A 26,884-nucleotide genomic window follows, 5' to 3' on the forward strand; every position below is an offset into this window, starting at 1 on the left:
CAAGAGAACTGCTCACACGCCTTTAATTAAATGTCAAGTTGTGCAGGGTTTTTAAGAGCCCTGGAAGATCAGAAAGATTCATGGAGAGCTCAATTATGGCGTAAGGAGGAGGTGGGCAGGGAGGAAGTGATGGGTAGTGAAATTCACGGCATTCAGTTCTGCGCTGTGTTTCCCACCCCTGGAACAGGAAAACTGAGGAATGTGGGGGTGCTTCCTAATGCAAGACCCTTAGAGGTGTGGGTAGACGCCACCAGCCTTGCATCTTCTCCATGCCAAGTCCACTGAAATCTCCTTCCTGTCCTGACTGCCTCCCCATTAAGGTTGGGCCATAAGAAGTGCACTGGCTGATTGGGAGAGATGCCAGATGAGCTTTCCTGCAGCTCACTGTACAGGGCTGAATGCCAAGTGCTGGCACTCCCAAAGGAGTTCGGACTTTTCAGGACAATTTGTTCTCCCAAGGAGACCTGGAGGTGGCACAGGAGACAGGCAGGCAGGATGGAGGGTTGAAGGTAGGACACATCCATCATCTTCCCATAGGCCATTGCTAATGCTACATGCAGGCAACTTCTGCCCCGGGGCTGCTGCCTTGGGTCAGAGGATGCCCTCAACAGCTTTTCCCCAGTGAAGAATCTCTCAGTGCCTGTGTAATGTCTTGTTTTTGGTGGCAGAGCTTTGAGTTTGATCTGGTTTTTGCAGAGCTCAAAAGGTTTCTGTGCTGCTCAAGAGTGCCGGTGGGGAGTGATGGGGTATGGAAATCTGAAGTTGTGTGTCTTCCCTCTCCTTTCCCAGTGAGAATCTTTGACCTACGTGTAAAGGACCAACAAAAAACACTTTCTGATCTTCTGTGATATGAACAGCTTCCTCAGCTTTTTGCTTCAGCTCCAGACCTGTCAGTCAGCACTGGGGTTGGGAAAAGCCTTTTTAATCTTGATAAACTTTCTGATCCCAACATAAATCTTGCAGTGATGACAATGGGATTGTGGAGGTGCCCTGATGGGATGTGACACCTTTTTGCCAGCTTCTTGGGAGCCCAAAATACGAGCCAAGTTGGAAGACAGGGAAATTCAGTGTTCCAAAACAATCATAATTTCTCCTGAAGATCACTTAGCGAGGCTTTTCAGCTAGCACTTGGTCCCTTTGAGTAGGCAATTTTCTGCACTCCTGGACTTCTGCACTTCTGGACTCCTCTTCATCCCTAGGCTGCAGTGGGAGGAAGTGTTGGAGTCACTGTGCCTGGAGAATTTAAAGACCCGTGGAGTTGTGGCACAGAGGGATGTGGTCAGTGGGCACGGTAAGGGATGGGTTGGGGATCTCAGAGGTCTTTTTCCAACCTTAATGATTCTGTTTCTATGATCCATCTGCACATAGCCCAGAACCCAGGGGAGGTGACCTCCATGACACCTCTGTCATCTCCTCTGCCCATCAAAGCCCTCAAACACGGCCCCGTGACCCCAGCATGAACCTGAGGATAGGAGAGGCTGGATTCTGTTGTGTGCAGCAATGGGGACATTTTCCTATTGCACCACAGCTTCTGGTGCTTCTCACCCTCCCTCCCAGAGCTCTTCAGTTCACAGTCCCGTTCTGTTTTTGATGCCAGTGACAAGAGAGATATCCCAATTTGTGGGCAGGAGGAAGGAGGAGTCACTCCCTTCAACAAAACAGGGAGAACAGTGCTTCTGCCTGGACTCTTGGAAAGGGAACCAAAGAGAAGAACACCCAAACTGTGGTGGAACACTTCAAAATGTCTGTGCATCTCTGCCTTTGAGATGGCTTTGGTAGGATGCCAGAAGGACTAGGAAAGCTCACAGGGCACCGGTGTGTTGGTCTCACCTTGGGGAAGCCATGGTCTCACCCAGTGTCTTCACCTTCCCCCTCTGGGATGCTCAGCTATGCGTGGCCTTGATGGAACTGCTCTTCTTGATGTATTTTGAAGGCCTTGGCTGTCTGGGAGGCATCCTAATGTTGTTCCTCTGGTGGGATCTCATTATGTGATGAGCTGAACATCTGGATTAAAATAGATCAAATAGGCACTAAATCCTAAATAAGCCTGAGAGCTCAGTGGCAGCCATATGCTTCCTACTGAAAAGCTCAAAAAAAATATCTCTCCTTGCCATCAGCTCACACTGCATACGGTGTTTTATGCTCCTCCAACCCAACTCTGGGACCAAACTCTTCTGCCCTTCCTCCCCAGCCATCCCTGCTTGGCTGTTCTCTGAACCTGTAGCCTCTACCTCAGCAGGGCTGGCTGAGGGCACACTGAGCTCTGCTGGTGAGAAGATGGGTGGGCACTGACACCCTGCACAAAGCATTTGTGAACAGCAGGTGGTGGAGTCCCCATCCTTGGAGGCGTTCAAGAAAAGGGTCAGTGTTGTACTGGGGGACACTGCTTAGTGGGCATGGTAGTGAAGGGCTGATGGTTGGCTTGATGATCTGAGTGGTCTTTTCCAATCTTCATGATTCTATGATTCTGTGTCCTTAAGTGTCCTTAAGAGGAAGCTGTTCCTGGGGGCTGAGCCCTCTGTGTTCCTCTTGACTCCAAAAGAACGCAGCTAACAAAACACTCCCATGTTCCATGTTGTTCCAGGATTTTTTTGCTAGCTGAACCCATTTTTAATCCAACCATGAACTGTTAAACAACAAAGCTCTGCATGAATCAAAGAGTCGTTAAAGGTGAAAAGACCTCTGAGATCATCAAGTCCAATGCCAACCCACCCCCAGCATGCCACTAGACCATGTACCTCAGTGCCACATCTATCTTCTCCTTGAACATTTCCAGGGTCATGGTTAGTGGGCACGATGGTGAATGACCTTTGGACTTACTTAGAGGTCTTTTCCAACCTCAGTGATTCTGCAATTCTTGTTTGGGGAACCTCATAGCATAGAAAATAAGGCATGGACATTGCCTCAGGTCATGAGCCTTATTGAGCTTAGTAAGACAAGGCCAAAGGTCTTGTGAAGTCAGAGACCTCTTAATGCTCTCAGCCCCACCAGCACATTGCCCAGTGCTCAGATGAGTGCTGCCAATGCAGTCATGCTGCTGGCATCTTGCTTGCATGCAGCTTTAGCCAAGCTTTTGGCTACAGGGTGGTTTCACCCCAAAATACCCTGCCAGATGGCAAAGGTCAAGCAGAAATAAGTGATCATACTATAACCCAGTCTACTGGCTGATTGGAAAGAGGTGTCAGCACTGGTGAGAAGTTATCAGCAGTGATCCCAGCACCAGGGTGACAATTCCTAAAATTTTGGGGTGCTGGTGACTTGCTGTGACCACAAAGGAGAGGTAAGCACAGTGATGCAGGAAGGGATGGACGGCAGGAAGTCTGAATATAACGGTTGTAATTGCATTATTAATGGGAATTTGCACTAATTGGATAATTTGAATGCTACACGTTGGCCTCATTGCAACAAGGCTAACAAAAATTACTTGCTTTATCTGGATGTGGTTGTCAATGAGGCTAACACCAAGCTCCCCACTCTGTGCATAAGGTCTGTCCCCTTTGCCTGCCACCAAACTTCAAAGATAATAATCTGGAAAAAGCACCTGAAAATAAGGGCACCCACAACCACAGCTGGTCACAGAAACCCTCCTGTCCTCTCCAGGCCCGGGTTTTGCAGGGGATTAATAATGGGATAAGTGTGGGGGTCCTGCAGGTGCTCCTTTCCCCACACTACCCATGGTCACGGTGGCCATTGGGAGACACGAGTGGCAGCCTTTGTGCTGCCATGGGGCTGCTGGGGAGGTCAGAGGGCCCCATTTGGGCTGATGCCATTTGGCAGAAGGAAGGATGCGGCACCCACCATCGGGTTGCACAGCCTGGAGGAACCACCATTTCCAGACACATCTCTCCACGCTGCCCCAGCTCCCCGTTTTTTGGCAGAAGAGCCCGGCTGTGCTGCAGTAGCACAAGATGGACACGCTTCTTTCCCCCTTTGGGGCAAGATCCCCATGATTTTACAGCTGATCTCCCAATTCTTTTTGAGGGGAAACAAGAGGAAATGACATACCCCAGGATGGGAATTACTAAGTCAGGAACTCCCCCAGGCTTTGTTTCGGCTGGAGAATGTTTTCCTTCACCTTCCCCCTCCCTGCTTGCCATTCCCTTGGCTTGTTGAGAAAGGTCTGAATTTCAGGGTGGTGGGGGAAGGGATGCTCTCCGCGCCGCCTCTCCTGCCTCCGGTCGTGTCTGCTTGTAGCCGATCCCTTCGCTGTGCAGGGTGATGCTGATGTGGAGTGACACTCGACCGCGCCATGCAGGGAGAGGGCAGCCCCTGCCAGCTCTCCCCCTCCTGCAGCCAACGTTGCTCGGGGAGCTGACCCCTTGGCGGGGTGGTGGTCGGCACCCCACTGCCCCCAGTAGGGTCCCCAAGATGTGGGGCAGGGCAATGAGGGTTGGAGTAGGGCTGGGAAAATGCTCCTGTGTGTCTGCTGGTGAAGATCATCCTTGGAGGTGCTGGAGGGCAGAAGGAATCCTGAGGCTTGGGCTGACGTGGCTTGCAGATTTGGATGATAGGCTATGGGAGATGTAGCCAACAGCTGAGGGCTAAAGGTGACCCAGCCTCCATCCCCAGCCTCTTTTTATCCCCACCCACCATCTATTCTCCATTCCATCCTCCTCTTCTCCATCCCTGTCCTCCATTCCTCCATCCTCAGTCTCCCCTTCTCCATCCCCATCCTTGCCTTCTCCATCCCCAGCCTTCCCCTCTCCATTGCCAACCTCCATTTCTCCATTCTCAACCTCCTCTTCTTCATTCTCAGCCTCTCCTTCTCCATCCCCACCCACCATTTCCCCATTCTCAGCCTCCTCTTTTCCATCCCCAGACCTTTCCTTTTCTAGCCATAGCCTCTCATTCCTCATCCTCAGCTTCCTGGTTCCTTCTGTTAACCCTGTGCTTGGGAAAGACTCACTGTTAGCTACCTCACTCTGCTCATCTGCCACGAGCTTAACTTGGCTGCATACATCCCAGCTCTGTGAGACACCAAGGTCTGTGCTGTGAAACAGAAACCAGGAGGAGAAAAAGCAGAGCCTCTGTGTTTCCACTTCATACCCAAGTTCAGTGCAGGGTCTGAAAACGCCAGCTGCAGAAAACAGACCTGATTTCTCACCCCCAAATCAAGAAGACACAGGGCAAGGGACATGACCTAGTTTTCAGTGGCAGAATTTAATATTTCCCCTGCAAGGAGAGCCAACCCAGCTTCCTCTCCCTCCTGCTCCCTGGCCAAGCAGAGAGGCTGGCCCACTGCCTTCCCACCGGCATGGGACGGAGGGGAAAATCTTACAGTGCAGCCTCATCAGAGCCCAGATGCGCTGCTGATTCATCCAGCAGGGAAGCATCTGTTTCCTTCTTATTGCTCTATTTGTGTTCAGCTGCAATGGCACTGGGGAGATGCGCTCCTCAGGATAGCACTGAGGGGAAGGAGCACCCCATCCCATGTCCAAAAGTTGTAGAATCATATAATTATTCAGTTGGAAGGGACCCTTAAAGGCCATCAGGTCCCTCTCCCTGCAGTGAACAGGGACACCCACAGCTCCATCAGCTGCTCAGAGCCCCTTCCAGCCTGACCTGAATGTCCCCAGGGATGGGGCATCCATCACTTCTCTGGGCAACCTGTGCCCAAGCATCACTAGTCCTCATATGGCGTCGTCTGAAACCCAGAGAGGAGTTTTGCCAGCCTGAATGAATGCGATGGCCTTCGCAAAGCAGCAAGGGACAACTCTCTATGGGATGCTTGATGCCCTCATTCAGGTAATTGGGTGGATATAATTTGATTATTCCTTCCTAGTTGTTTAGCATCACAAAGGGGAAAGCTGCCCTCCAAGATGAGCCCGTGGAGCCACCACTGTGAGAGTGGTCTGGGGAAAAAAGCTTCCCTTGTTTCACCTCGTGCTTTGTTGAATTATATAGGGAAGGACTTGGGTTACTTGTGGCACAGTGTTTCCAGGTGTGGGCATCAACCTGAACCAGCTGGAGGCTGCACAGAGGCTTACCAGCCCGTCTTTACCACCAATCAATGAGAAACAAAGAAAATTTGGATGGCTCCTCCGATCAGTTGGAAATGTTTAGGAGCAGCAGGGCACTGCAAGAACACCTCAGCTGCCATAAACTGTGTTGGTCCTCACTCACTATAGAGCAATCAATGGCTGTTGCTGGATCCCAGATGTGTTGCTCCTGAAACAAAGAGGTTGGGCTCTTCTGGAGAAAATGCAAAGCTCAGGCACCGCTTTTGCCTCAGGGCTGATGGAAGTTCACAGGATCATTAAGGCTGGGAAAGGCCACTAAGATCATCAAGTCCAACCGCCAAGCAATCACCACCATACCCACCACATCCCTATGTTCCATCTGCCCTTTTCTAGAAAGCCTCCACGGACAGTGACTCCACCACTGCCCTGGGGCTGCCTGTTCCAGTATCACTCATTCAGGGAAGACATTTTTCCTAATATCCGACTCGACTTACTTTATTTGCTTTCCAGTGCAGACGCCAGAATCAACACAGAAAGCAGGGCAGTCTTCTGCCAGGGATAAAAATTCATCCTGTGAAGTGAAGAAGTTTCAACAAGATCCATAAACTCCTAATCTGGCTTAGCAAGAGTGAAATCAGACTGAGAAATAGCTGGGATTTTAGCTGGGGGTGTTTTAGCAGGAAATCTGATGGCAGATGTGTGCATCTGTTGAGTGTGTGTGTACACACAGAATGCAACAGAGGTTTTAGAGAACAATGTTGTACAAAAGAAGAACAGCATAGGTTATTCCTTATCAAAATAACACTGTGAAGATGAGTGGGCTGGTTGCCTCCCTCCAGCTCAGGCTGCCCAGGGCTCCATCTAACCAGACCTTGAGCACCTCCAGGGATGGAGTACCCACAGCTATCTGATCAGCAGTGCCAGGGCCTCACTGCCCTCTGAGTAAAGAATTTCTACGTAACACCTAATCTAAATCTCCCCTCTTTCAGCTTAAACCCTTTGTCCCATCACTGTCAGATCACGTAATAAGTCAGTCGCCCCACCAGGAGATGAGCAAGACATTGGCCAACCAACTCAAGAGGCTTTGGGCCATCTTATGAGCCGCAGATCCCAAATCAGAACTGCTGTGCAGGGGAGGAGCCATAAAAATGCTGGACCTGGAAGTAGCAAGGGGGAAAGAAATCTTCATGCAAGGGAGCGAAGGAGGCAGCTCAGCAAGTCGCTCAGGACCCAGAGCGGTGCCTGGCTAAGCTGGGGCTTTAGAGTGATTATAAGCGGCTTTAAGAGCAGCGAACGCGGGAGTCACACACAGAAAAAGTCAGCAAGGAAAAACAAACAGTGTCACTGGTTATGTAAGGGATCAGAGAGGCAATGAAGCGGCAGCCGGCAGCCACGTGCGCTGCCCGGGGTTTTCCAAAGCGCCGATAACGCACGAGTGGTCTTTTGGCCCATTAAGGGTTTAGGGGAAGATGCAGAGAAGGGTGAAAGAAGGTTTGAAGGTAGGTGGCAGCTCGTGTGAGAGTGCTGACAGAGCGGGGTTTGAACGGAGCTGCAAAACCAGGAGTGGTTGGGATTATAGAATGGTTTGGTTGGGAGTTGTAGAACGGCTTGGGTTGGAAGGGATCTTGAAAATCATTGAGCTCCAACCTCCTGCTGCAAGCAGGGCTGTCAGCCACTGGATCAGGTTGCCCAGGGTCCCATCCAACTTGCAGGGACGTCTCTTCAGTATCCCATCCATCCATCAAGACAACCAGAGCTAGGAACCCAATGCCCCACCAAATGGGATGAGAGTAGGGCAGGTCCAGGCTGAAAAGGGAGCGGATCCTCATCACGTGCACTGAGCTTAAACTGAGGAATCACTGCTGCAGTGCAAAAAGAGTTCATGTGGATCCCAAATCTGTAGCACACGATCATCCAGAAAAGACTCTTCCACCTGAAGATCCCACCTCTACCTTAGAATCATAGAATGATAGAAGCACACAGCTGCAGAACATCCCAAATTAGAAGGGACCCACAAGGATCAGAGTCCAACCCCTGGCTCCACACAGCACCACCCAAACCCTATGGCTGAGAGCAAGGTCCCAGCACCCCCTGAGCTCCAGCAGCTCAGGGAGAAGCACCAGGACTTGAGCAAACCCACAGCAAGACTGACCTCAGCAGCAGCAGAGTTCAGCGGAAGCAGCCAGAACAACATGTGCTGAGCCCATCTAACAGACATCCCCTCCAAGACAGACACCCTGAGCTGTCTTTTTTTGCTTTTTTCTATTGCAAAGATTAATTTCCCTGGTTGGAAAGTTTGTGCAATATTGCATCACTCCGTTGTTTGGCTTGGCCAGTGAGCAGTAAGCACCAGGACTTCAGCTGGGTTGCTTGCCTGGAGCTGACCCCATAAATAGCAGTGAGGTGGGGAGATCTGCATGGAAATCCATCCAGGACAGCAGGGGCCAAAGGCACCTCTGGCTTCGTTGTGTTGCACTCCTGTAAGCAGTCTGCAAGCAGTCCCTCTATTTGGAGAGTGGTCAGTTATAAAGAGAGGTGATAAATAAGAGCTGAGAGATGTTTTCTTTTTACTGCCCTATGTCCAGGAATCTTGCTTCCTAAAAGGGAAATGAGGAACGCACAGCTCCAGGAGGGCTGGCAGCAAGTAAACCAGCAGCCAGCATCTTTTATAGGAGGTGGAGAGCAGAGAGTTGGCCATATATGGTCAACTGGGGTTGCCCACAGGACCATGTGGGCAGGAAATCATGGAATGGCTTGTGTTGGAAGGGATTGCCCACTTCCAACCTCCACACTGTAGGCAGGGTTGAAGACTGCTAGATCAAGCACTAAAAGAGGCTTCCTAGGGCCCCCCATCCCACTTTGGCCTTGAACACCAAATCAACTGGTCACATCCCTGATCATTTAGCTTGATTTCTCTTTGTGGGAATCTCAGCACAGGAGAGATCTCATGGGAGTATCTCAGAGCTGCTGTGTGCCTCAGTTTCCCCTGCTTTGAAATAGGGCAGAGAAACACCTCGTGTATGCTGAAAAATATGCAGAAACAACTCGGATGAGAAGCAGAATAGATAGTTAGGAGGAGGCGTTTGCTTGCTGCATGAAGTTTCAGCTTTTCATTAAAGCACAGCCAAAAAAGCCTCATTTAGAAAGGATGATGAGGAAAGGTTTCCACTTCTCCAGCTGGACAGGAAGGTTTGCCTCCTAAAGTCGCCTCCCAGAGCTGCTGGTGGTCTCTGGAGGAGAGGACAACTCTCACCACCCCACCCCTCTAACAACACCTTCTTTGAGGTCTGATGTGGCACCATCCAGCCATGCCCAGGAGGTCAAGGGACCACTGAGACAATAATCCCTTAATGATGGGGCATGTAATAACAGGACAGTAATCCCTTAATGGTACTAAAAGACCTGCTGAGCTAATTGTGTTCTCCAGGTGAGCGTTTTGCCTTCTGTCATGCCATGTAATGATTCCCAGCTTTCGTTAATGTCCCAAATGCTGTAACTTCTGTCAGAGCTACACTTTCCCATCCACTCCCAGCAAGCACCATCCTCCTTGTGGGGATGTTCCGTGCCTCCAATCTGCCCTTGTTTCCCTCGTGGACCACAAATAGTTGTGCCAGGGGGAAGCAGAGCATCATCCCTTGGCACGGGCAGACAGACAGACCTGTGGTTTCTATGGCAACCAGTTCAGGTGTCAGGATGCTGATGTGGGCTGGGATGGTGACAGCAGTGAGGATGGGGATGTAGACGTGGATGCCTCTGGCCCAGAGGAAGACCAGGATGTTGGGATGCTCAGGGGCTGTGCTCTGCAGAGAAGCAGCAGTGCTGGAAATCTCTGGCAGATGTCAGCGTGGAGCTGGGAGCAGCCTCGCCCAGCGGGCTCGGTTTGGCACGTCTCAGCAGTGAGCTCATGTCTCCTGCAGCCCTCGGGACACGGCGGGGCTGGATGGAGGACCGGACAGACACGGTGGTTGTCCTGCTGGGAAGGTCCTGCAGCCTCCTGCAACCTCAACACTGGGCTGCTCCCAGCCCGGCTCCATCTCGCCCATCCCAGCCTCCAACCTCTTTGGGCTGCAATCCTTAACAGGCTTCCTGAATCCAGGCCAAAATGTTGTCCTAGAGGCTTCAACATAGCATAGCATGAGAGAGGGATCTGGATCCCAAGTAGCCCTGGAGAGGAAGAAAAAAAGTCCTTGCATAAGTGAAGGTCTACTGCCCTGGTCACAAGCTTCTGCTTTGTCCAGGGTCAGTGTTGGGTCCACACAGGGTCTGACAGAAGGTTTGAAGAACACAGGTTGGAGGCAAAGCCCTGCTTCTGTGGCCTACAAGGGACAGAGGGGAGCAGTGCCTGGGGTTCAGGAACAGCATCACGTTCTTGGAAGTGCTGGGCTGACCTATGATATGACCATATGACCTATGATTCTATGACCTGGGGTTGTTCATGCAGTCACAGTTTAGACACAGGCTCTCTCTGATGTTGCTTCAGACAGCAGCATGGACTATTACTTCTCCTCACCTCTTCACCCACATAACAGTGATAGGAGAAGAGGTAATGACCTTAAGTTGAGCCAGAAGAGGTTCAGGCTGGATATTAGGCAACATTTGTTCTCCAAATGTGGTCAGACGCTGGCACAGCTGCCCAGGGAGTAGTGGGGTCACCATCCCTGGAGATGCTCCAGAACGGTGGGGATGTGGCACTGAGGGACGTGGTCAGTGGACACAGTGGGATGGGTTGGGGTTGGACACGTGGATCTCAGAGGCCTATTCCAACCTGAATGTTCCACAGTGATGTCATTGTGTTCTGCAAATACTGTTTTCTGCTGCCTACATAAGCAGTTTACTTTTTATTCTAGCCTTCTATTTATCCAAAATGCCTTGGTATGCAGGAGACAGACAGTTCTCTGGGATGACTGCATAAACTCAGCATGAGTTCTTTCTGCCAGTCAGGCAAATAATCTCAGCAGGGAGAATGAGAAAGGAAAAAAACACAAAGCCATGCAGCATCTCTCAGGAACGGGCCTGGTGATATGGGGCCATTTGGGCCACATGTCCACTGTGTTGTGAGGTCTCTGAGGTGAGAGCTGTGAGCATGAACTCCAGCTCCCACTCAATCATTAAGGTTGGAAAAGAGTGCTAAGATCATCAAGTCCGACCCTCAACCCATTGCCACCATCTCCCCACACCCAGAGCAGAGGTTGGCACAGTTTTGTATTGGATCCCAGCAGCTTTCCCCAGGTCTGTGTTTGGCAGGCACCCTCTCCATCCCTTAGGGATAAGGGCAAATCACTGCTGACAAAACCTTTTGTAATTACAAAAGGAAATAAGGTGGGACCTACCCAATGCTTCCTCTCCAAGGAATAAAATGCTCATACTGAAGAAACTCAAATCTATAAAGAGCCAGAGCCACCTGACAGATACCTATAGACCCCCATAGCCCATGATGTGCTGTTTTTTTTTCCCTACAGAGCTGTATCTGCTGTGTTAGGCCATAGCTGGGACATGAAAGCACAGCAAATTCAGCAGCCAGAGCAGCTCAACAGAAGGGAAACATAGGGTTGTGCTGCATCAGGTCCAGGGGTGTCACAGCACTGTCAGCACCTCTTGCTGGAGCTGCAATTCCAAAGGGAATGATCCAGAGAGAAGAGCTGGGGCAGAACCTGTGTCACTCACTGGCTTCAGGCTTAGAGCTGGCAAACAGCTCAGAGAGCAACTTGCTAAATAACATTAGAAAAGGGCTTTAGAGAGCATCAGGTTGAGTGGCCAAATGTAAAGCGTTAAGGGAGCAACCAACCTTAAGAACCTCTTTCCAAAGCTCCTTTGCCTTCCTGGAGGAACTCTTTGGGCCGTGCCCATGGTGACTTGGTTACGCTCAAGACAATTTCACTGCAGCCTCTTGGTGCAGGCTGAGGTCCCAGAGCTTCACCCCGATGCGTGTGCCCCCAGCCACTGAAGGACAGGTCCCTAGTGACAGCCAACATTTCATGGTGCTAACTGCAAAAAATTCAGCGTGCAAATCTCCGGTGAACGGCCACGATGCTGTAGCAGCAAAATGTTGTTAGCATGCCTATTAGTGCACGCTAATTAGCTCCCACCGCTGCTCCTGCCTGCAAGCTGGAGGATGGATTATGCCATATGCACTAAGCAGCTTAGTTTGGGTGGCAGCTCACAGGGAAGCAGGGAGCAGAGAAAGCGGCCAGCTTACCGAGCTCTGCACATCAGCTGTCTGTGAGCAGCACGACGGGATCCAAGCTATGGCTTGCAAGTTTTGCAGCAGCTTTTCCCTCCTGCAAAAAGAAAAGAGACTGATTCAGCAGAAACACCCTGCTTGTCACCTCCATCACGTCACCGTGCTGCCAGGCGAGGAGCAGAGCAAAGACAAGCAGGCAGAAGGGCTACTTGCTGGGAGGCGATGCCTTTCCCTGTCCTTATGATCAACCCCCCCAGCCCAGGGATGCACCGCTCCCGTTGCCATAGGGATGTGTGAGGGATGCTGCTGCCACCTCCTGGATGGAACCCACAAGCGTTGCTACCACCCATCCTTTACTCCTTATAAAGGGATAGAAACTCAGACAGAGAGGCTGTGGGGGTCTTGGGAACCTCCAAAAGCCACCTGAGCGTTGGCAGCCTGCTTTGGGTGTGCCTGCCTTCAGCCTAACCACGTGAATTCATAACGTTGGTGTTCGGTGGGCAACCTTATGGGTTCACGTGGCTCGTGCCAATGGCCAAAGTCATGGTGGCAATGTTAAATGCCTGAATGGAGGAACACGATATACTGACTGCAGCGGGTCACTGGAATGAGATGAGAAATGCTTGGATTTTTTCCCATGGTTGCCTTACTGCAGGCTCTCTATGCTCACAGCCTTCCTTCCATCTCCACCAGTGCCCTGCTCCCACTACGCCTTCCTCCAAGAGCTGATGCAAAGTGGGATCATAGAATGCCTTTGGTTGGCAAGGACCTTAAATCCTATCTGGTCCCAAGCCCCTGCTGTGGGCAGCTTGCCCCTGACCAGATCAGACCGTCCACACCCCATCCAGCCTAGCCTTGAAAGAGATGGAGCATGAGCTTTCACATTGTCCAGGGGAATATCTTGTTAGCAGGAAGAGATAGAGGGGAAAAAAATGTGTAATGCAAAACCTTCTGGTGCAGGAGGCAGCCCAAAGGTACCAGCAAAAGCAGAGCACCTGTGTCCTGCACCATGCCACCCATGCTCCTGGCTGCAGGTTCTCTTGGCAGGCTGAAATGAGGCCATCTCTCCGCCACATTCTCTGACCTTCATTTGATGCTGGCAGAAGATTTTCTGGTGGACAAAGCAGAAATCTGTCATCTGTGGTGGCCCTGGGTCCAGGTGACATCTGTCCCTCCTGCAGCTCTGGTCTGATTTGTCACTGAGCAGGCAGTGTCAGGCCACTGACATGGGTGACCAAGGGGAATTCTGAGTCCCACACTGCAGAACCACGTAGCAAAAATAAGGTCTGAGCCCTGAATCTCCATCAGATCCTCTATCAGACCCAAGCTTCAAGATCATCAAACCCAACCTGCTGAGTCCCACCACTGAATCATGTCCATTAGTGCCATGCCCACACATCTCTTAGTTACCTGCAAGGACAGGGATGGTTACTCCACCACTGCTCTGGGCAGCACGTTCCAATGCTTGTCCACCCCCTCCATGAACAAGTTCTTCTGATATCCAATCCAAACCTCTCCTGGTGCAACTTGAGGCTGTTGTTCTGCTCAAGTTGCTGGGCCAGATCCATAGGAGCAGTGCTGAGCACAAGCATGGATCTGTGTTTGTTCCTCTGTCTCACCACCACACCAGTCTGCTTTGTAGTGAGAAGCCTTTTGAAGGCTTATTGTGATGACACAGATCAGGATGGAGTGGGAGGGCTGAGAAGTGTTGGGGCAAACTCTTCTATGGATACAGATGCATCCATAGGGGTTATAAAGCGTTGGGGCAGGAAGGGGAGTTTTTGCCCCTTATTTTAAGAGAATTTAGAAAAGATTATAAGAATTAAGTCTCTACAGTACCTCAAGCACAAAACTTGCCTGGACAGCAGCTCTTCTGGTCTGCTGGTGGGAATCCCTGCATTCAAGCCTAAAGTTGGCAGAAATGCTCAGTAGTTTGCTTCTGAGGTTAAAAAAAACAACAGATCTGAGAGCCCAGAACATGGCTGCTTCTGTGCAGAGGGGAATATTGCAGCACTGTGACTCACTGCCAGCTTGTGATAGCCCCCATTTCCCTAGAAGGATCAACACAAAGTATCAATTAAAAAGATCAGCCCAAATCCCCCAGAATCTCCCTGATATCCATAGCTACAGACAACAGCTGGAAGCCACAAGGCTGACGGGCTCTAAAACTCACATCACAAACAAACTAAACAGAAAGTTGTGACATTTGTTGCTTTTAAATTTTTATGATGCTTCACATAACCTATATAGTGGGCAGCTGCTCTGTTCTTGCACTGAGATGCATGAAAAAGAAGAGTTCTCCTTGATTAGATCTCACACAATGTGAAATGAAAACAGGGTTCTGAATTTAATTTTTTTGGCTTTTGCCTTCAGGTGGAATGGCAAAATTAGGACAAGCTCAAATGAGCTAGTAATTATTATTATTCCTTCCATGAACAACCAGAGTACCTTGGAGCTCTTGTACTCATTCAGAAAGGAGCATGGTGATAAATGCTGCATAATGCATGGCTGAAGCTTAACAGAAAAGAGGAATGTTTTGTGCAGAAAGAAACAGGGGAATGTTCCAACACTTCCTAACAGTAACAGGAAATTGGAGAACGAATTATTTGAATACCTGAATTTTCCTGTTAATGCCGGACATGACAGGAGGACCAGGTCGACACAGATGAGCGCGGTGGCTGGGTTCTGTGCTTGACCCCATAAAATTTTCCATGTACACGGACAGGATTCAAGATCAGTGCTCCAGGTGAGTCAGAAATGGCTGGATGAATCAGCCTCGGGTTCTCCTGCAGGACAGCAAGAGGTCAGGGCTTGTTCTGAACGCCAAGGAAGGGGAGGAAAGCGCAGAGGGTGCCCTGCTGCCAGCACAGCACAGACATGCTGACATCAACTGGGTTTCTTTGCCCTGGCTCACACAAGTCGTTGGCCTCTCAATGCACACACAGTAAAGATCAAATTGCACACACAAAAAAATAACAAAGAGTGAGACTAATTGCTGATATGATGCTACTTAGGTCCCCCAAAAAATACAAAATGGAAATAGTGGATAAGGACTGCAGGACAGATTGGCTGCTGGCACAGAGTGACATCTTACCCTGACGATTCATCTGAGATAATACAGTCAAGCTAAACGGCGCTGGCTCTTTCACAGACCATCCCAAGCCCTGTGCTCCAGTTTCTGCACAACTCCACAACCTTAGAAACAAAATGGAAAGGGTTAGGGTCCAGCATGCAGATACAGTGATGGAAGAGTAGTCACTACTGGGGAATCACAGCTACACTCAGGTGCAGACTCTCAACAGGCGTAAGAACAGTACTTGAAGGGACACAAAAGTCCAATCTCACCTTCCACAAAGACAGACAACAGATGAGATTTAGTGAAGAAAGAGCTACAAGATTTCTTCTGTTACACTCAAAGAAACACTTTGGAGTGATTCCAGGGGATTTAATGGAATACCTCCAGCCCTCCACAAGCACTGAAGTCTATGGTTGCTGGCTCCTCTTACACACACACACACCAAAACAAATGCACATTTCTTCAGTTCTTTCAACAGAATTTATTTTACTGCAAAAATAGTTTAGGACAGAACCAGAAACATCATGGCAAAACCAAATGTTGAGTAATTCAGAGGCTTTAGAAGCCTCCCATCAAGTAACCTCATTGAGCTAAGTGGTGCAACCCAGTAATAATGACTTGCTGATCTTACATAGCATGGTGCTGTGCTGTAGCCCAGCACTCTTGCATAGCATCACATTGAGCAGCAGTGCAGAAATGAGACAGCAATCAAACAACGGAAGGAAGCATATTTCCTATCTCATCCCACTGATAACACAGCTTTTAGCCTACTCAATTTACCTCTAACTTTGGAACAGACAAAACCAACTCCTTGTCCTCCCCAGTTATTGTGTGGATACACAGATTCAGTTGAATTCAAAAAAGGGAATTAGCAAGCATCAATTAGGTTATTAAAAATAAATATTCTTATGCAGGAAACACATTGACCCCCTAGAATTAAGATATTAGTAATCATTTACTTGCAACTTCAATTGCATGATTCATGCTGCCAGACCTTTTTAATACATCAAAAAAACCAAAGGCCATGAAGTGGGGGTGTTTGGGGTCCCCAGACACACTGAGCCAGCTTGTACTTCACAGGATGAATCATCAGAACCTGGTTGCTATCAGAATTGTCCTGCACAATACATGAAGCAAGTTAGCCTTTCCCTGGAGGCGTGTGTGTCTCTCAGCAGAAGACAAAACCCCAAAGCCTCATTTCCTAAGTCCTACTGTTCCAGGCTGCATTTATCACTGCCACGACATTATACTCTGCAAGTGCAGAGCATGCCTGGCAAATTCAGAAAGGGGTCTGAACCAAATGTATTTGATATAGATTAGAATTTGGAAACAAGTATGGGTACAGTCACGTGAGAGTGCCTGCCTAGATAAAGTAACTGGGTGCCAGTTACTGATATCCCTGGTGTACACATGCATCAGAGTGCTTAAGCCCCACGTTCTTGACTAGCTTATCTCATACGAATTTTTTATCAGCCCTAAAAGAACCAAAAGCAAAAACTTCTGATCAATTCTTGCAGTTAATGCTTAAACAAAGCGCCCTATTATCTCCAAACACTGCACAGAGACTGGAAGGGTTCTTGTTTGCTTTTCGTTACGTGGTTTATTCATTAAAAAGTTCAACTCCTGCATTTTCTCACGCCACAGTTTCATGCCACAGTTGGAGCAACAGCTTGGCTGTCAGGCTGGAGGTTGATCAGGGAATTGCTTGCTTGGACCAGCTCTGCAATGGATACTCGTCCTCTCTGTTTGATAAACTGAGCCACAGCAGCCATCTCCTCTGGCGTAATATAGATGAACTTTCCTCTGTCATCAATTACACCTACAGGGGAAAAAGAAAGGACCTTCAAGTCAGCACTTTGGCTCTTCCCACTTCCCAACAGACATTAGTTACTTCTTTTTGGATGGGGCCTTTGAACTGCTGAGGCTGCATTTCGTATCTAGGGCAGACAGAACAATGTGCTAGCAGTCAGTTAACATCTCTACTGTTGAGCTTTTGAATAGGGTTTTGACAATACCTGAGTGCCTGGGTAAGACTAATTTTGTTCAGCAAGTAATGCATTTTTTTCCCCCCACTGTGTGTAGCTAGTTGGGAATATCACAGCAGTGCATTCAGGTACATTGCATTAGTGTTGATATTCCAGGGTCAGACAGCCAACTGAGAAAGGAAAAGCAGAAAGACCCAGGCAATGAAATCTGGAGCCCCTCTGGGAGGTCATGAAGCTCAACTTCCACATTTTGGTAGCTCCATCAAGAGTGAGAACTGACCTCTTTGTTCTCAATGTCTTATAGGATCACATTGTAAAGCAGGGTGCCTTACTGGCACATCTTTTAGCCAGGACAGTACACATTTTTGATTCAGATCACTTTTAGGTCATTCAAGTGGGTATCCACACGTACCCATTAAAACACAGCTGCCCTGGTTGGCAAACAACTATCAGGTCAGCAATGTTTGCATTGGCACCTTCCCCTACTTCATCCTTGGGAAGAAAAAGACTGACCAGCAATAAAACAGCCTTGTTCAGACAGGGAGCTACCTACACACTCAGTCTCTGCTTACATTCCAACCTCGAGTGCATAGGCACATAGTTAGAAACAAGCACTTCACTTACTACAGCTCCTAGTTTTGGAGTGCTCTGGGATGTTTGCTTCTCCCAGAGCGTGCCATGCCTCGATCCTTGTGGGTCCCTTTTAACTCAGGATATTCTATGACTCTATGACACCCCATATCAGCTTTAGCCACTGCAGTTTTAAAACAGGTGTGCAAACAAGCCTCAGGATACCCAAACAATTCCTCCAAATTCAGAGGATGTAACCTGCTAGTAAACCCAAAGGCCCCTCAGCAGGGTTAATAACACGCCGAAGCCTCGTGCTGAAGCATTGGGACCATTTACCCCCCAACTTCTGTAAAATATATCACTGAAGCAATTATCTCCCATATTGCTTTCAACAGCAGTTTCACGTCTGCCAAAGCAGAAATAATACAGCTTTTGTTCAAATCCTGCAAGGGTGCTCTCCAGTTTAAAATGGAAATTACACTGGATGTCTCTCTAGCACAGAGGAGACATTTTCTGCACCAGCTGAAGAATGGGTGTTGTGGCTGTCACCTGTTAGAGTGCCATCTGCCATCAGGTCCTGGATTCTGTTAATTGCATCCTGTTCAAAAAGGAAAAAGGAATAACCAACCGATCAAGAGGAAGGCACAAAACATTCTGCATGCTCAAACTAGAGGATGATGCTTACATTTAAATCCTCAGCGTTAAACACTTCAGTGAAGGATACACATTGGTGGTTCCACAGAGATGGATGTAGTAAGCCCTTTTTAGAAATGGTTTGGTCTTAGAAAGTCAAAGTGAGCTTCTGCAGCTTGGGGTGTTCAAATAACTTCCTTGCCAGCAAGGAGTTTTTATTATTAAATTATCTGACTCTATCATGGAGGGGGAGCTAAACACATTTTCCCAAGGAAAGGCTGTCCTGTGCCCATGCTACACACCAGCTCCATGAAATGATGCACTTCTCCAAGAATCTGGCTACACTCAACACACTGCAGAGCTTTTTAGTTTTTCCTGCTCCATTTCAGAGGAAACAGCTCCTTACCAAGCCAAAGAGCAGCTTGTTGAGTTTATTGCTGAGTTAACTCTATGGTTACTCCAAGCACACTGTTCTGCTGCACCTAGAACTGGTATCTGTGTGCCAATAACCTTGGTTTCTGCAGTCCTGCCCCTCTCTCTCCCACCAGCATTTACAGGACTGCAGAATCAAGCTAGGGCTTGGATTTCAACTTTAACTGGGCTCACTGCATGCAAATTAAGTTCTAGGAAAGCAGAGAGAGGCAGGAGGCAGCACAGCCTGGATGTCCAGCTCTTGATTCCCAATTATCATGAATTGCTCTATTAAAAGAGCTGCAAAAATCTGTACAATCCATTGGCCAACAAGCAGCCACACTCTGCCCTTTTCACTAACATCCCTGTGAGCCAGCAATCCTCTGTGGCTCTCTGATGAATATCCACTTTTTAGGGCTGAATCCACTGAACACCACCAAAGTAATGCCAGAACAGTAACACAAACAGTACCCTTAAGTAACCACTTTCTCTCTTACCCTTTTAAAGTCATTGTTCTTGTACCCCAAAAGGTAGCACTTACCTGAGTTCTTAAGCCCATATGTGAAGCTAAGTCCTCCAGCTGAATTACCTTTGTTTTCTATGGAAACAAACAACAGTTACATGCAGCTGATGAATTAGAGGGTTAGCAAAACATACAAAATAGAACCTGCCCTTCCAACTTATCCTAGTAGGCACTTTTCTGTGTTAAAAAAAAACCCTTTAACTTACATTATTTAAACCAATCTGCTCAGTGCAAAGACTGGATGCTCTGACCCATTTAAGTGAAGGCTCAAATACATTAGCTAACATCCTTGAGTACATCCCCAAGAGCCTTACATGTATGGCCACACTTACATTATTGGATGTCATACTAGTGATAAATGCATTTGTTTCTGATCTTGAGAGTACACTGAAGAATTAAACAGAGGCTGCGATAGAAGAATCTTTTTCATCAGCAAAATCAAAGACTTAGCAGTTGTGAAGTTTGATGCAGCCAAGCTAGAGAACTGAATACCATGGACTGAAGGCATGGAATTGAAACCAGTCCATGGAATTCAGTTCTCAGAGCTGGGAACTGCCAAGATTCGTCACATCTTCTTTTAAAAGGAGAGGGGGTGCAAAGTCATTACATGAGAAAACCAGGCTTTACACCTTTGCTTCAAGATGTTTGCCCTCAGTGACAGAGCTCACTGGAAGCTTTCTAAGACAGCTCCTGCTGCGGGTAGCAGAGCAGAGGATGGGATGGAATGGGGATCCAGTCTCCACCCACTCTGAAATATAGCAACACTGCGAGGTCCCAGCTCAGCAAAACACCACAGATTTCATGTTTTAAAGACAGGCTTAACTCTCACAGAGCAATATACATCCATCCACACTTCACCAAATTCATTTCACTTCATGTATTTTTTTCTGCAGCTGTCTCCAACAAGGCGTGAACCAGAGCAAGGGCTCCAAAAAGACAGACAGAACCTTTTCTCTTATTTCTACATAGGAAGCCAGGTGTCAAAGCACTTCTGAATTTGGTTCTTCAGCCTGTGCTTAATTTCTCTGACGTCAAGCCAAAGTGACTAATATACAACTACATATGTGCTTAAACAATGAACTGAGATGGTGTGACTAATCTGTTCCGTCCATCACAGCCACCAGGGCAACGTGCAGAACCAGAGCCTATTGTATCAGCCCTTGGAAACCCTTCCAATTTCAATGGAAGATCTCAAGGGACACTGTCACAAGTTATGTTTATTAATAAAGAGCAGCATATTTTCCTGAATCCAAAGCTTTGCTTGCAAGACAGTGCTGTAGATAGGAATGTGCAGTTAGCAGTTGAAACAGGATGGTCTTAGCAGACACAGCCACAGTGAAGTCCTCCCTTCTTCCAAGAAAACCCCTCTGACTTCTATGGAAAGCAGAATATTGAAGTCTCTGCATGACTCCAAAATAAGATGTGCCACCTGATGGTTTGTTTTCACTCTATGGCTTTTCTTAAGCTCTTCAAACATGCTACCTATTGCTTTTCCAACCTAGTCTCAGCTGTCTCATCTGCCTTGGGTGGTGGTTCTGATCCCAGTTGATCACCTTACGCTGACGACTCAGTGATCAAGAAACATTTTTGCTTGGGCTGCAACAAAGAATACACAGCCTACTACCAGCTCATACATTTCCAAATGACCTCCAGAGATCCCATATGATCTGAAAGCATTTGACAAAAGCAAACGTAGCCTCACTGCAGCCCAATGGCAACTGGATGCATCACCAGGTCCCAGTGGCACAAGAGACAGAGAAGAGCACAGCAAAAGATGCTTGCAATGCGGCTTCGCAGTAACCCTGGAATGCTGTTCCTGTTTTCCAGAACTAGACAGCAATTAGCAAATTGATTCCTTATGGAGAGCTACCAAAGAGCCAGAAGTGGGTGCATCTCTAAGCTCTTGGTGGAGATGCAAAACGAGTCCAGAATTTGACATTCTGAATTAAGAAAATGATCAGAAGGTCACTAAGTGTGCAGGAGAAGTGCTTACTAATGAAGCCTTTCACACACACATACAGTATGTTCACAGAGTCCAGTTTCCAATAAAGGCCAAAAGGGATTAATTAGGACAAAAAAATAATCACATAAGTATGCTTTAGGCTAAGGGTAAGAAATCACATTTCAATTTTGATACAACAGTGGTTAAAGCAGCATTTGTTGTTCCAGATCACAAGTGGAAATCTTCACGAACACGCCACAGGATTTAGACAACCAAGCATATAACATCATGAAAGGTAAACAACCCCTGTCAAGAAAAGTCATTTTTGTTCTTTAAACACCCCTATGAAACATCAGTGCTGTAAATAGCACAAAAGAAAGAAATCACACAGAGTCTGACTGATCTTTACAACACCCGCGTTTCAAACACGCGCATCCTGCACGGCAGGCCACATGCTGGTACAGCACCTCTCATTCATGCTGAGCTCAGATGCAGAGACTGTGAGTATCAGCTATGATGTAGGCAACAAACAAAAAGCTCAGCTGTCCCAAATCCCACGCTGCAGCCAGCATTTCTGATCAGAAGCCCTGACAGTGAGTTTCACACGTCTATCCTTATGAATTAGGCTATGGGCTACAATTTCATCCCCCCAGTAGCCAAGATAAAGCTGTAACTACAAATAACTTCAGCAATGATTAGCATATTCATGCACAATCAACTAAATAATGCGGACTTCATCTCAGGCATTCCTTTTTTTACTTGCTGAGTATTTAAGTAAATTGAAGTAGTAAAGATTTCCCTTCTTTCTATCACTCAAAGTTATTTCACTTATTCTAACAGTATGGAAAGAGGAGAATAAAATAACTTACCTTAACGTATTCAATAAATTCCTTCAGAAAGCTGCGAGTCTGGAAAGGAAAAGAATTGTTATTTTAAATTTATACATATTGAAAGCATCACAAACTTGCACAGTATTTAGCCTGTCTACATCTGAAATTTATATATATATATATATATATGCATAGAGAAGACTTTGAAGCGGGGAAAAAAGGCATCTAGATTTAATCTCAACTAGGAATTTCCAATAGGCATTTTCTAAGCCAGAATATGGCTCAAGCACAATTTGTTTTCTGAAAGATGGTTGAACCTTTTCTTCTTCAAATCATACGTACCCTGAAACACTCACATCTGGGTGAGTCTGTGTATTAAGTACGTCCACTGAGGACCTTTTGTATGGAGGGAAAGTACAGAGTGATTCAGGAGGCAGCTCGTGCAGATGGTGAAGTGCAGCACACAGCTGCGCAACACATGTGGAAGCTCAAGCCCTTCTCAAAGCCATGCACCTGAAATCCGGCATTTTAATGTAAGCAGCTCAGTTTTCAAAGGCCATGCAAAAAACATGCACTGAAGTGAACAGGAGGTCGAGTTACTCCGCAGCCCTGAAAATCAATCAGCCTTAATTAGCTGCTTAACTCTGCAGCCTTAGCTTCAAGCAGGAGTTTCAGCACGCTGCTCTCATCACCACATGGCAGAGTCAGCTTGTACCAGGACACCAAAATGCTTCATGTGCATTACCCACCCTGAGACAGAAGGGTGGCTTGGCATTTTTGCAAGGCTGATGCTTCCAAATAACTACATACCTGTGATCACTTCTGAACATGACTTTCAAATTGCCTGCTATTAAAGCTTTACCTCCCCACCCCTATAAAGATATATCTGTGCTGAGATCCATGCACCATCAATTGCCTCCCAGGCTCTTTTGGAGTGAGGAACACCCTTCCCTGTTCCCACATACAGAAAAATTAATTTCTCTTCACCTGTGTTCCCACAGCTGCCTGTCAATAAATACTCTCTACCTTTCAAGGGAGTCTGAAGTGGAGAATTTAATGTTTTAGCTACTTGATCTTCTAACAGAACAGACACAATATAAAACGGGTTTTCAAAAGCAAGTACTTGTTTAATTCTTCTCTGCATCTTAGGAAGTTTCCCATCATCACATACAACTCCTCTTGGTGCTAACCCTGGCACAATAGAGGAATTTCTGTTAATAGAAAGGGTTCCATGGTGAGAATCTGTACCCATGGTCAGCGTATACTGACTAATTGCAAGCCCCTCAGCCCACGCTCAGTGATGCTGAGTGCAAATGTATTTAATTCAAGAGGGTCACTTAGGCAGAGGAAGGAGGGGAACAAATCTACATGGCCCCCCCAGAAAAAAAGTACCTATCATGTAATCCACTGGACAGCCCAAATTTGGCAGCTGAAACTCCAGAGCCATTTCAACATTTGACTGCAATTAAAATTAACTTAACACGTTTTCTCCTCGGCAAATTGAGGGTTCTACCTCCCACAAGAGAACCTTTTCAAGTTTGCTGCGCTATTATGTCAGCATCACATTTCAACCACCATCGCCAGCAGCTCGCCTGGAGGCAGCCACAGGAGGAGCACACTGGAATATTATACTGAGTTTGAAACCCTATCAATGACTTGCAGTCATTTGCAACACTGAGCAGTTTTCCAGTGGAAAGCCCACAAGCACCTAGATTGTGTCCTGTGATTTCTCCAGCTTTCTCTCAGCTCGATTTTTCATTTGATTTCACACCACCTAACTCCAAATCTGCTTTCATCTGTCTTGCAACCACACGGGACAGCAGTAGGGTAAAGCTGGGGACAGTAGAAGAGAATCTGCCTCCTCAAATTAGTTTTATTTCAGTCCTTACACAAAGGGAAGACAGAACTCATTCTCAGTGATGTGCACTTGCCTGAGCACTCTGAACTAAGTGAGAAAGTCTAGAATGAGGAACTGTAGCATTCCCCAGGAAATTACTCCAAGTTAATACATACTACATACACATCTCTTCAAAGCAAAACCATTTGTCTGGATCCCATTTTGAAGTCCATTTTACAAGAGACAGAATGCAGTAAGGACAATCTGAATTTAACAGTGATCAAGAAAGCTACAATAACAGACTAGTTAGTGTACATACCTCTTCCTCTGTCATTGATTCTTCAACCCCTTCCTCTTCAACTACAAAACTCTCCTTCAGCTTCAGGTACTCTTCATACTCTCTCTTCTCCTCTTCTTCCTTTGCCTTCCTTTTCTCCTCTTCCTAGAGAGAAAAGATGACATGTGGTCAGCATGCTCCTCCCCAAAGGGGGTTTAGTTTTAAGTACAGTTGCGTTTCCTTTATCTGCAGTTTGGTCCTACTATGGCAGACTGCAGATAAAAAGCTTCTAAAACACATGTGAGTTCTCCCTTGATGGTATCATTCATTTCAAAAGCTGCTCTGACACTCTTCAGATTGCAGTCATCCTAACACGGTGTTGTAAGCCTGCACAAGACACCTAGGCTGGCTCTTAACAGGTCTGACACAGGGGAGAAAACCACTCCTATATAGCAAGCTGCTTTTGTAATTTGCATGAACGTGTTTCTTCTGAAGACCGAGCGACAGGAAGTTCCTGCCCCTAACTGCACTTTGATGCAACACCCACATTTCTGTATCCAGCCCCAATTCTGCTCTGACATGCACCAGTGTCCAACGGGAACGAATACAAAGAGAACTGGAATTACACTGGTCTCCATCTGCGTACATGAGTAAGTTGGACTGCAAGAGCTTCAAGTAAATCACTCGTGCCATACAGCAAAATACGTCCACACTGAACGTGAAGAACTGTGCCAGCTGCTTTATGCCGAGAGAAGTTGTATTATCACATAGAAAGGAGTTTATTTTGTAGGTTTTGATGAATGGTCAAACCTAAGTTCCACTCTTGGTTACTCACAACAAGAATAGTATCAGTTACCTATGCTGAAAGAAATGGTTTTCAAAACCATGTGCCACAAAGCAATAAAAAACAACCAGAAAACCCTAAACGCAACATCAGTGGGGCAGAGAAACTGATGCTTGCACAGCACCTGGTACAATGAGATCCCAACTTCACAAACCTCTGCTTGCTATTACAGCACAAAGGATTGATTAGTACTTAGAAACACGAGTTCTTCAGATTTTAGTGTCAGCCTCTGTCCTTTTCCTTTACTATTAGCACGGGAATCGATCTCCTAAAGAACAACTCTATTGATTCCTATGTGCTTGCCATGCTACATCTTCAGCACTAATATGGCAACTGCTTCCTTAAACAGCTCGAAAGCAAACACTTGTCCTATTAAAACAGGGGGAGACAGGAACAAGTCATTAAGTATAATATGAATGGTTTTCAGTAAAGGCATCATGTGAGGTGCTGAGCTGCCAGAAACAGGTGCAGCAGTATTGCCCTTAATTAAAATCACTGAAAAAGTCTATTCAGCCTTAATTGCGTTCAGCCAAACCCTGAGCAAGTCCTGAGGAGGAAGCATTTTCCACAGTGACATTCAAGGATGAGAAAACCAGAGCTGAAAGGATCTTACTGAATGTGAAGAGTCAAAGCCATTTTTAACCATTATCTCACGAAGGAATCCTGCAGATCTGAGGAAGCACTTGAGACAAAATGAGACCATTTTCTAGGTCATTCATCACCATAACGATTATTAATAAAAGCTCAGCACTAATTTCTGTCCTTGTGTTACAGGTGCCAAGAACAACACAACCATAGATCATTCAGAAGTGTTCAACTGGTCTTTGCTTGAAAGTACTTCAAATTTAATCTTCATCCTGGAAATGCAAGAGTAGGGCACTTAGCTAAGCATTTCCAGAAGCTTTTTCCATCACCCAGAAGAAAAAAAAAAATGCAGCCACTCTTTGCTTCACCCACCTAAATTCAACCACAATTTAAGCTACAGAAAAAGAAGGATTTAGAGAAGCTGCAAAGTGATTCAGAGTAAAGGGAACCAGCAACAGCAGTAGGAGCAGGGCAGGGGGGAGTCCTGCTGAAGTCATGTTGTTTGTTAGCACTCATTTTCAGCTGGTGTTCCACCACCACACCAGCACTCTTTCACATGCCCAAGTCATGCAGCAGCTGCATGGAAGGTGCAGAGTCAGACATAGCCAGGTTCCCATGAAAAACAGCCTGTGGGTTATGCATAACCCACACATGGAAACACTCTCAGCACCCCAGGGACTACTAATTAAACAAAGCCCAATACTCGCTGCCTACGAGTCACACAGAGGGCACAAAGCTCAAACAAGACTTTTATAAAGCCTGTATTTTTATCAGTCAGGAGGGTTTTTTTGCTTACCCCCATTCTAATTTCCCATTAAGTGCTGTGGATTTAAGTGGCAATGCACGTCTGCTTGGAGGAGAGAGAATAGTTGGGCCACCTCCCTTCAGCAATGGGTGTGGTGGTGGGGAAATCCCAGCTCTATGGAAATTTGGTAACTGCTGATGTTCACCTTCAACTGCTTTTTTTTTCCCCTAAACTCTGCAATGGGTCCCCTGCTCTCCTCACCCACTTCAACCTTACCAAAACCAGGGGCTTGTTACAGCATAGATTTGTGTTCTAACAGCTTTCTGTACCACGCTTGAGGAATGTGGATCTGGGCAGCCTGGTCTGGAGGGTTGAAACTAGATGATCATTGTGGTCCTTTTCAACCCAGGCCCTATCTATGAACTTACCTTCCCACTGCTCATTGCTTACCTTGAATGCAATGATTATTTCCTCCATCAATGGCA

General features: G+C 47.1%; 2 protein-coding genes and 1 long non-coding RNA gene across 4 annotated transcripts in view; 1 reads left to right on the top strand and 2 right to left on the bottom strand.

Moving 5' to 3' along the window:
• The window catches only part of PTPRA (protein tyrosine phosphatase receptor type A), a 553,533-nt gene that overhangs the window by 178,420 nt on the left and 348,229 nt on the right, over positions 1–26,884 (top strand). The window lies entirely within an intron of this gene.
• On the bottom strand, positions 1,884–12,375 carry LOC125692754 (uncharacterized). 2 transcript variants are annotated; one of them, XR_007376818.1, is made up of 4 exons: positions 12,157–12,375; positions 11,746–11,945; positions 6,455–10,124; positions 1,884–2,004 (listed from the first exon to the last, which is right to left on the bottom strand). It is a non-coding gene; the product is annotated as an uncharacterized LOC125692754 (long non-coding RNA). The 2 variants fall into 2 exon arrangements; XR_007376817.1 differs by lacking the exon at positions 1,884–2,004 and having other exon boundaries at positions 5,605–10,124.
• The window catches only part of DDRGK1 (DDRGK domain containing 1), a 29,523-nt gene continuing 18,322 nt past the window's right edge, over positions 15,684–26,884 (bottom strand). Inside the window, exons 5-9 of the mRNA XM_048943667.1 lie at positions 24,268–24,390; positions 22,151–22,189; positions 19,358–19,414; positions 18,322–18,370; positions 15,684–17,036 (exon numbers count right to left, since the gene is read on the bottom strand). Coding sequence (XP_048799624.1) covers positions 16,864–17,036; positions 18,322–18,370; positions 19,358–19,414; positions 22,151–22,189; positions 24,268–24,390 — 441 coding nt within the window. The 3' untranslated portion in view covers positions 15,684–16,863. The remainder of the gene's footprint in view (positions 17,037–18,321; positions 18,371–19,357; positions 19,415–22,150; positions 22,190–24,267; positions 24,391–26,884) is intronic.

This window comes from Lagopus muta, chromosome 4 (genome assembly GCF_023343835.1).
Source record: "Lagopus muta isolate bLagMut1 chromosome 4, bLagMut1 primary, whole genome shotgun sequence".
Taxonomy (NCBI): domain Eukaryota; kingdom Metazoa; phylum Chordata; class Aves; order Galliformes; family Phasianidae; genus Lagopus; species Lagopus muta.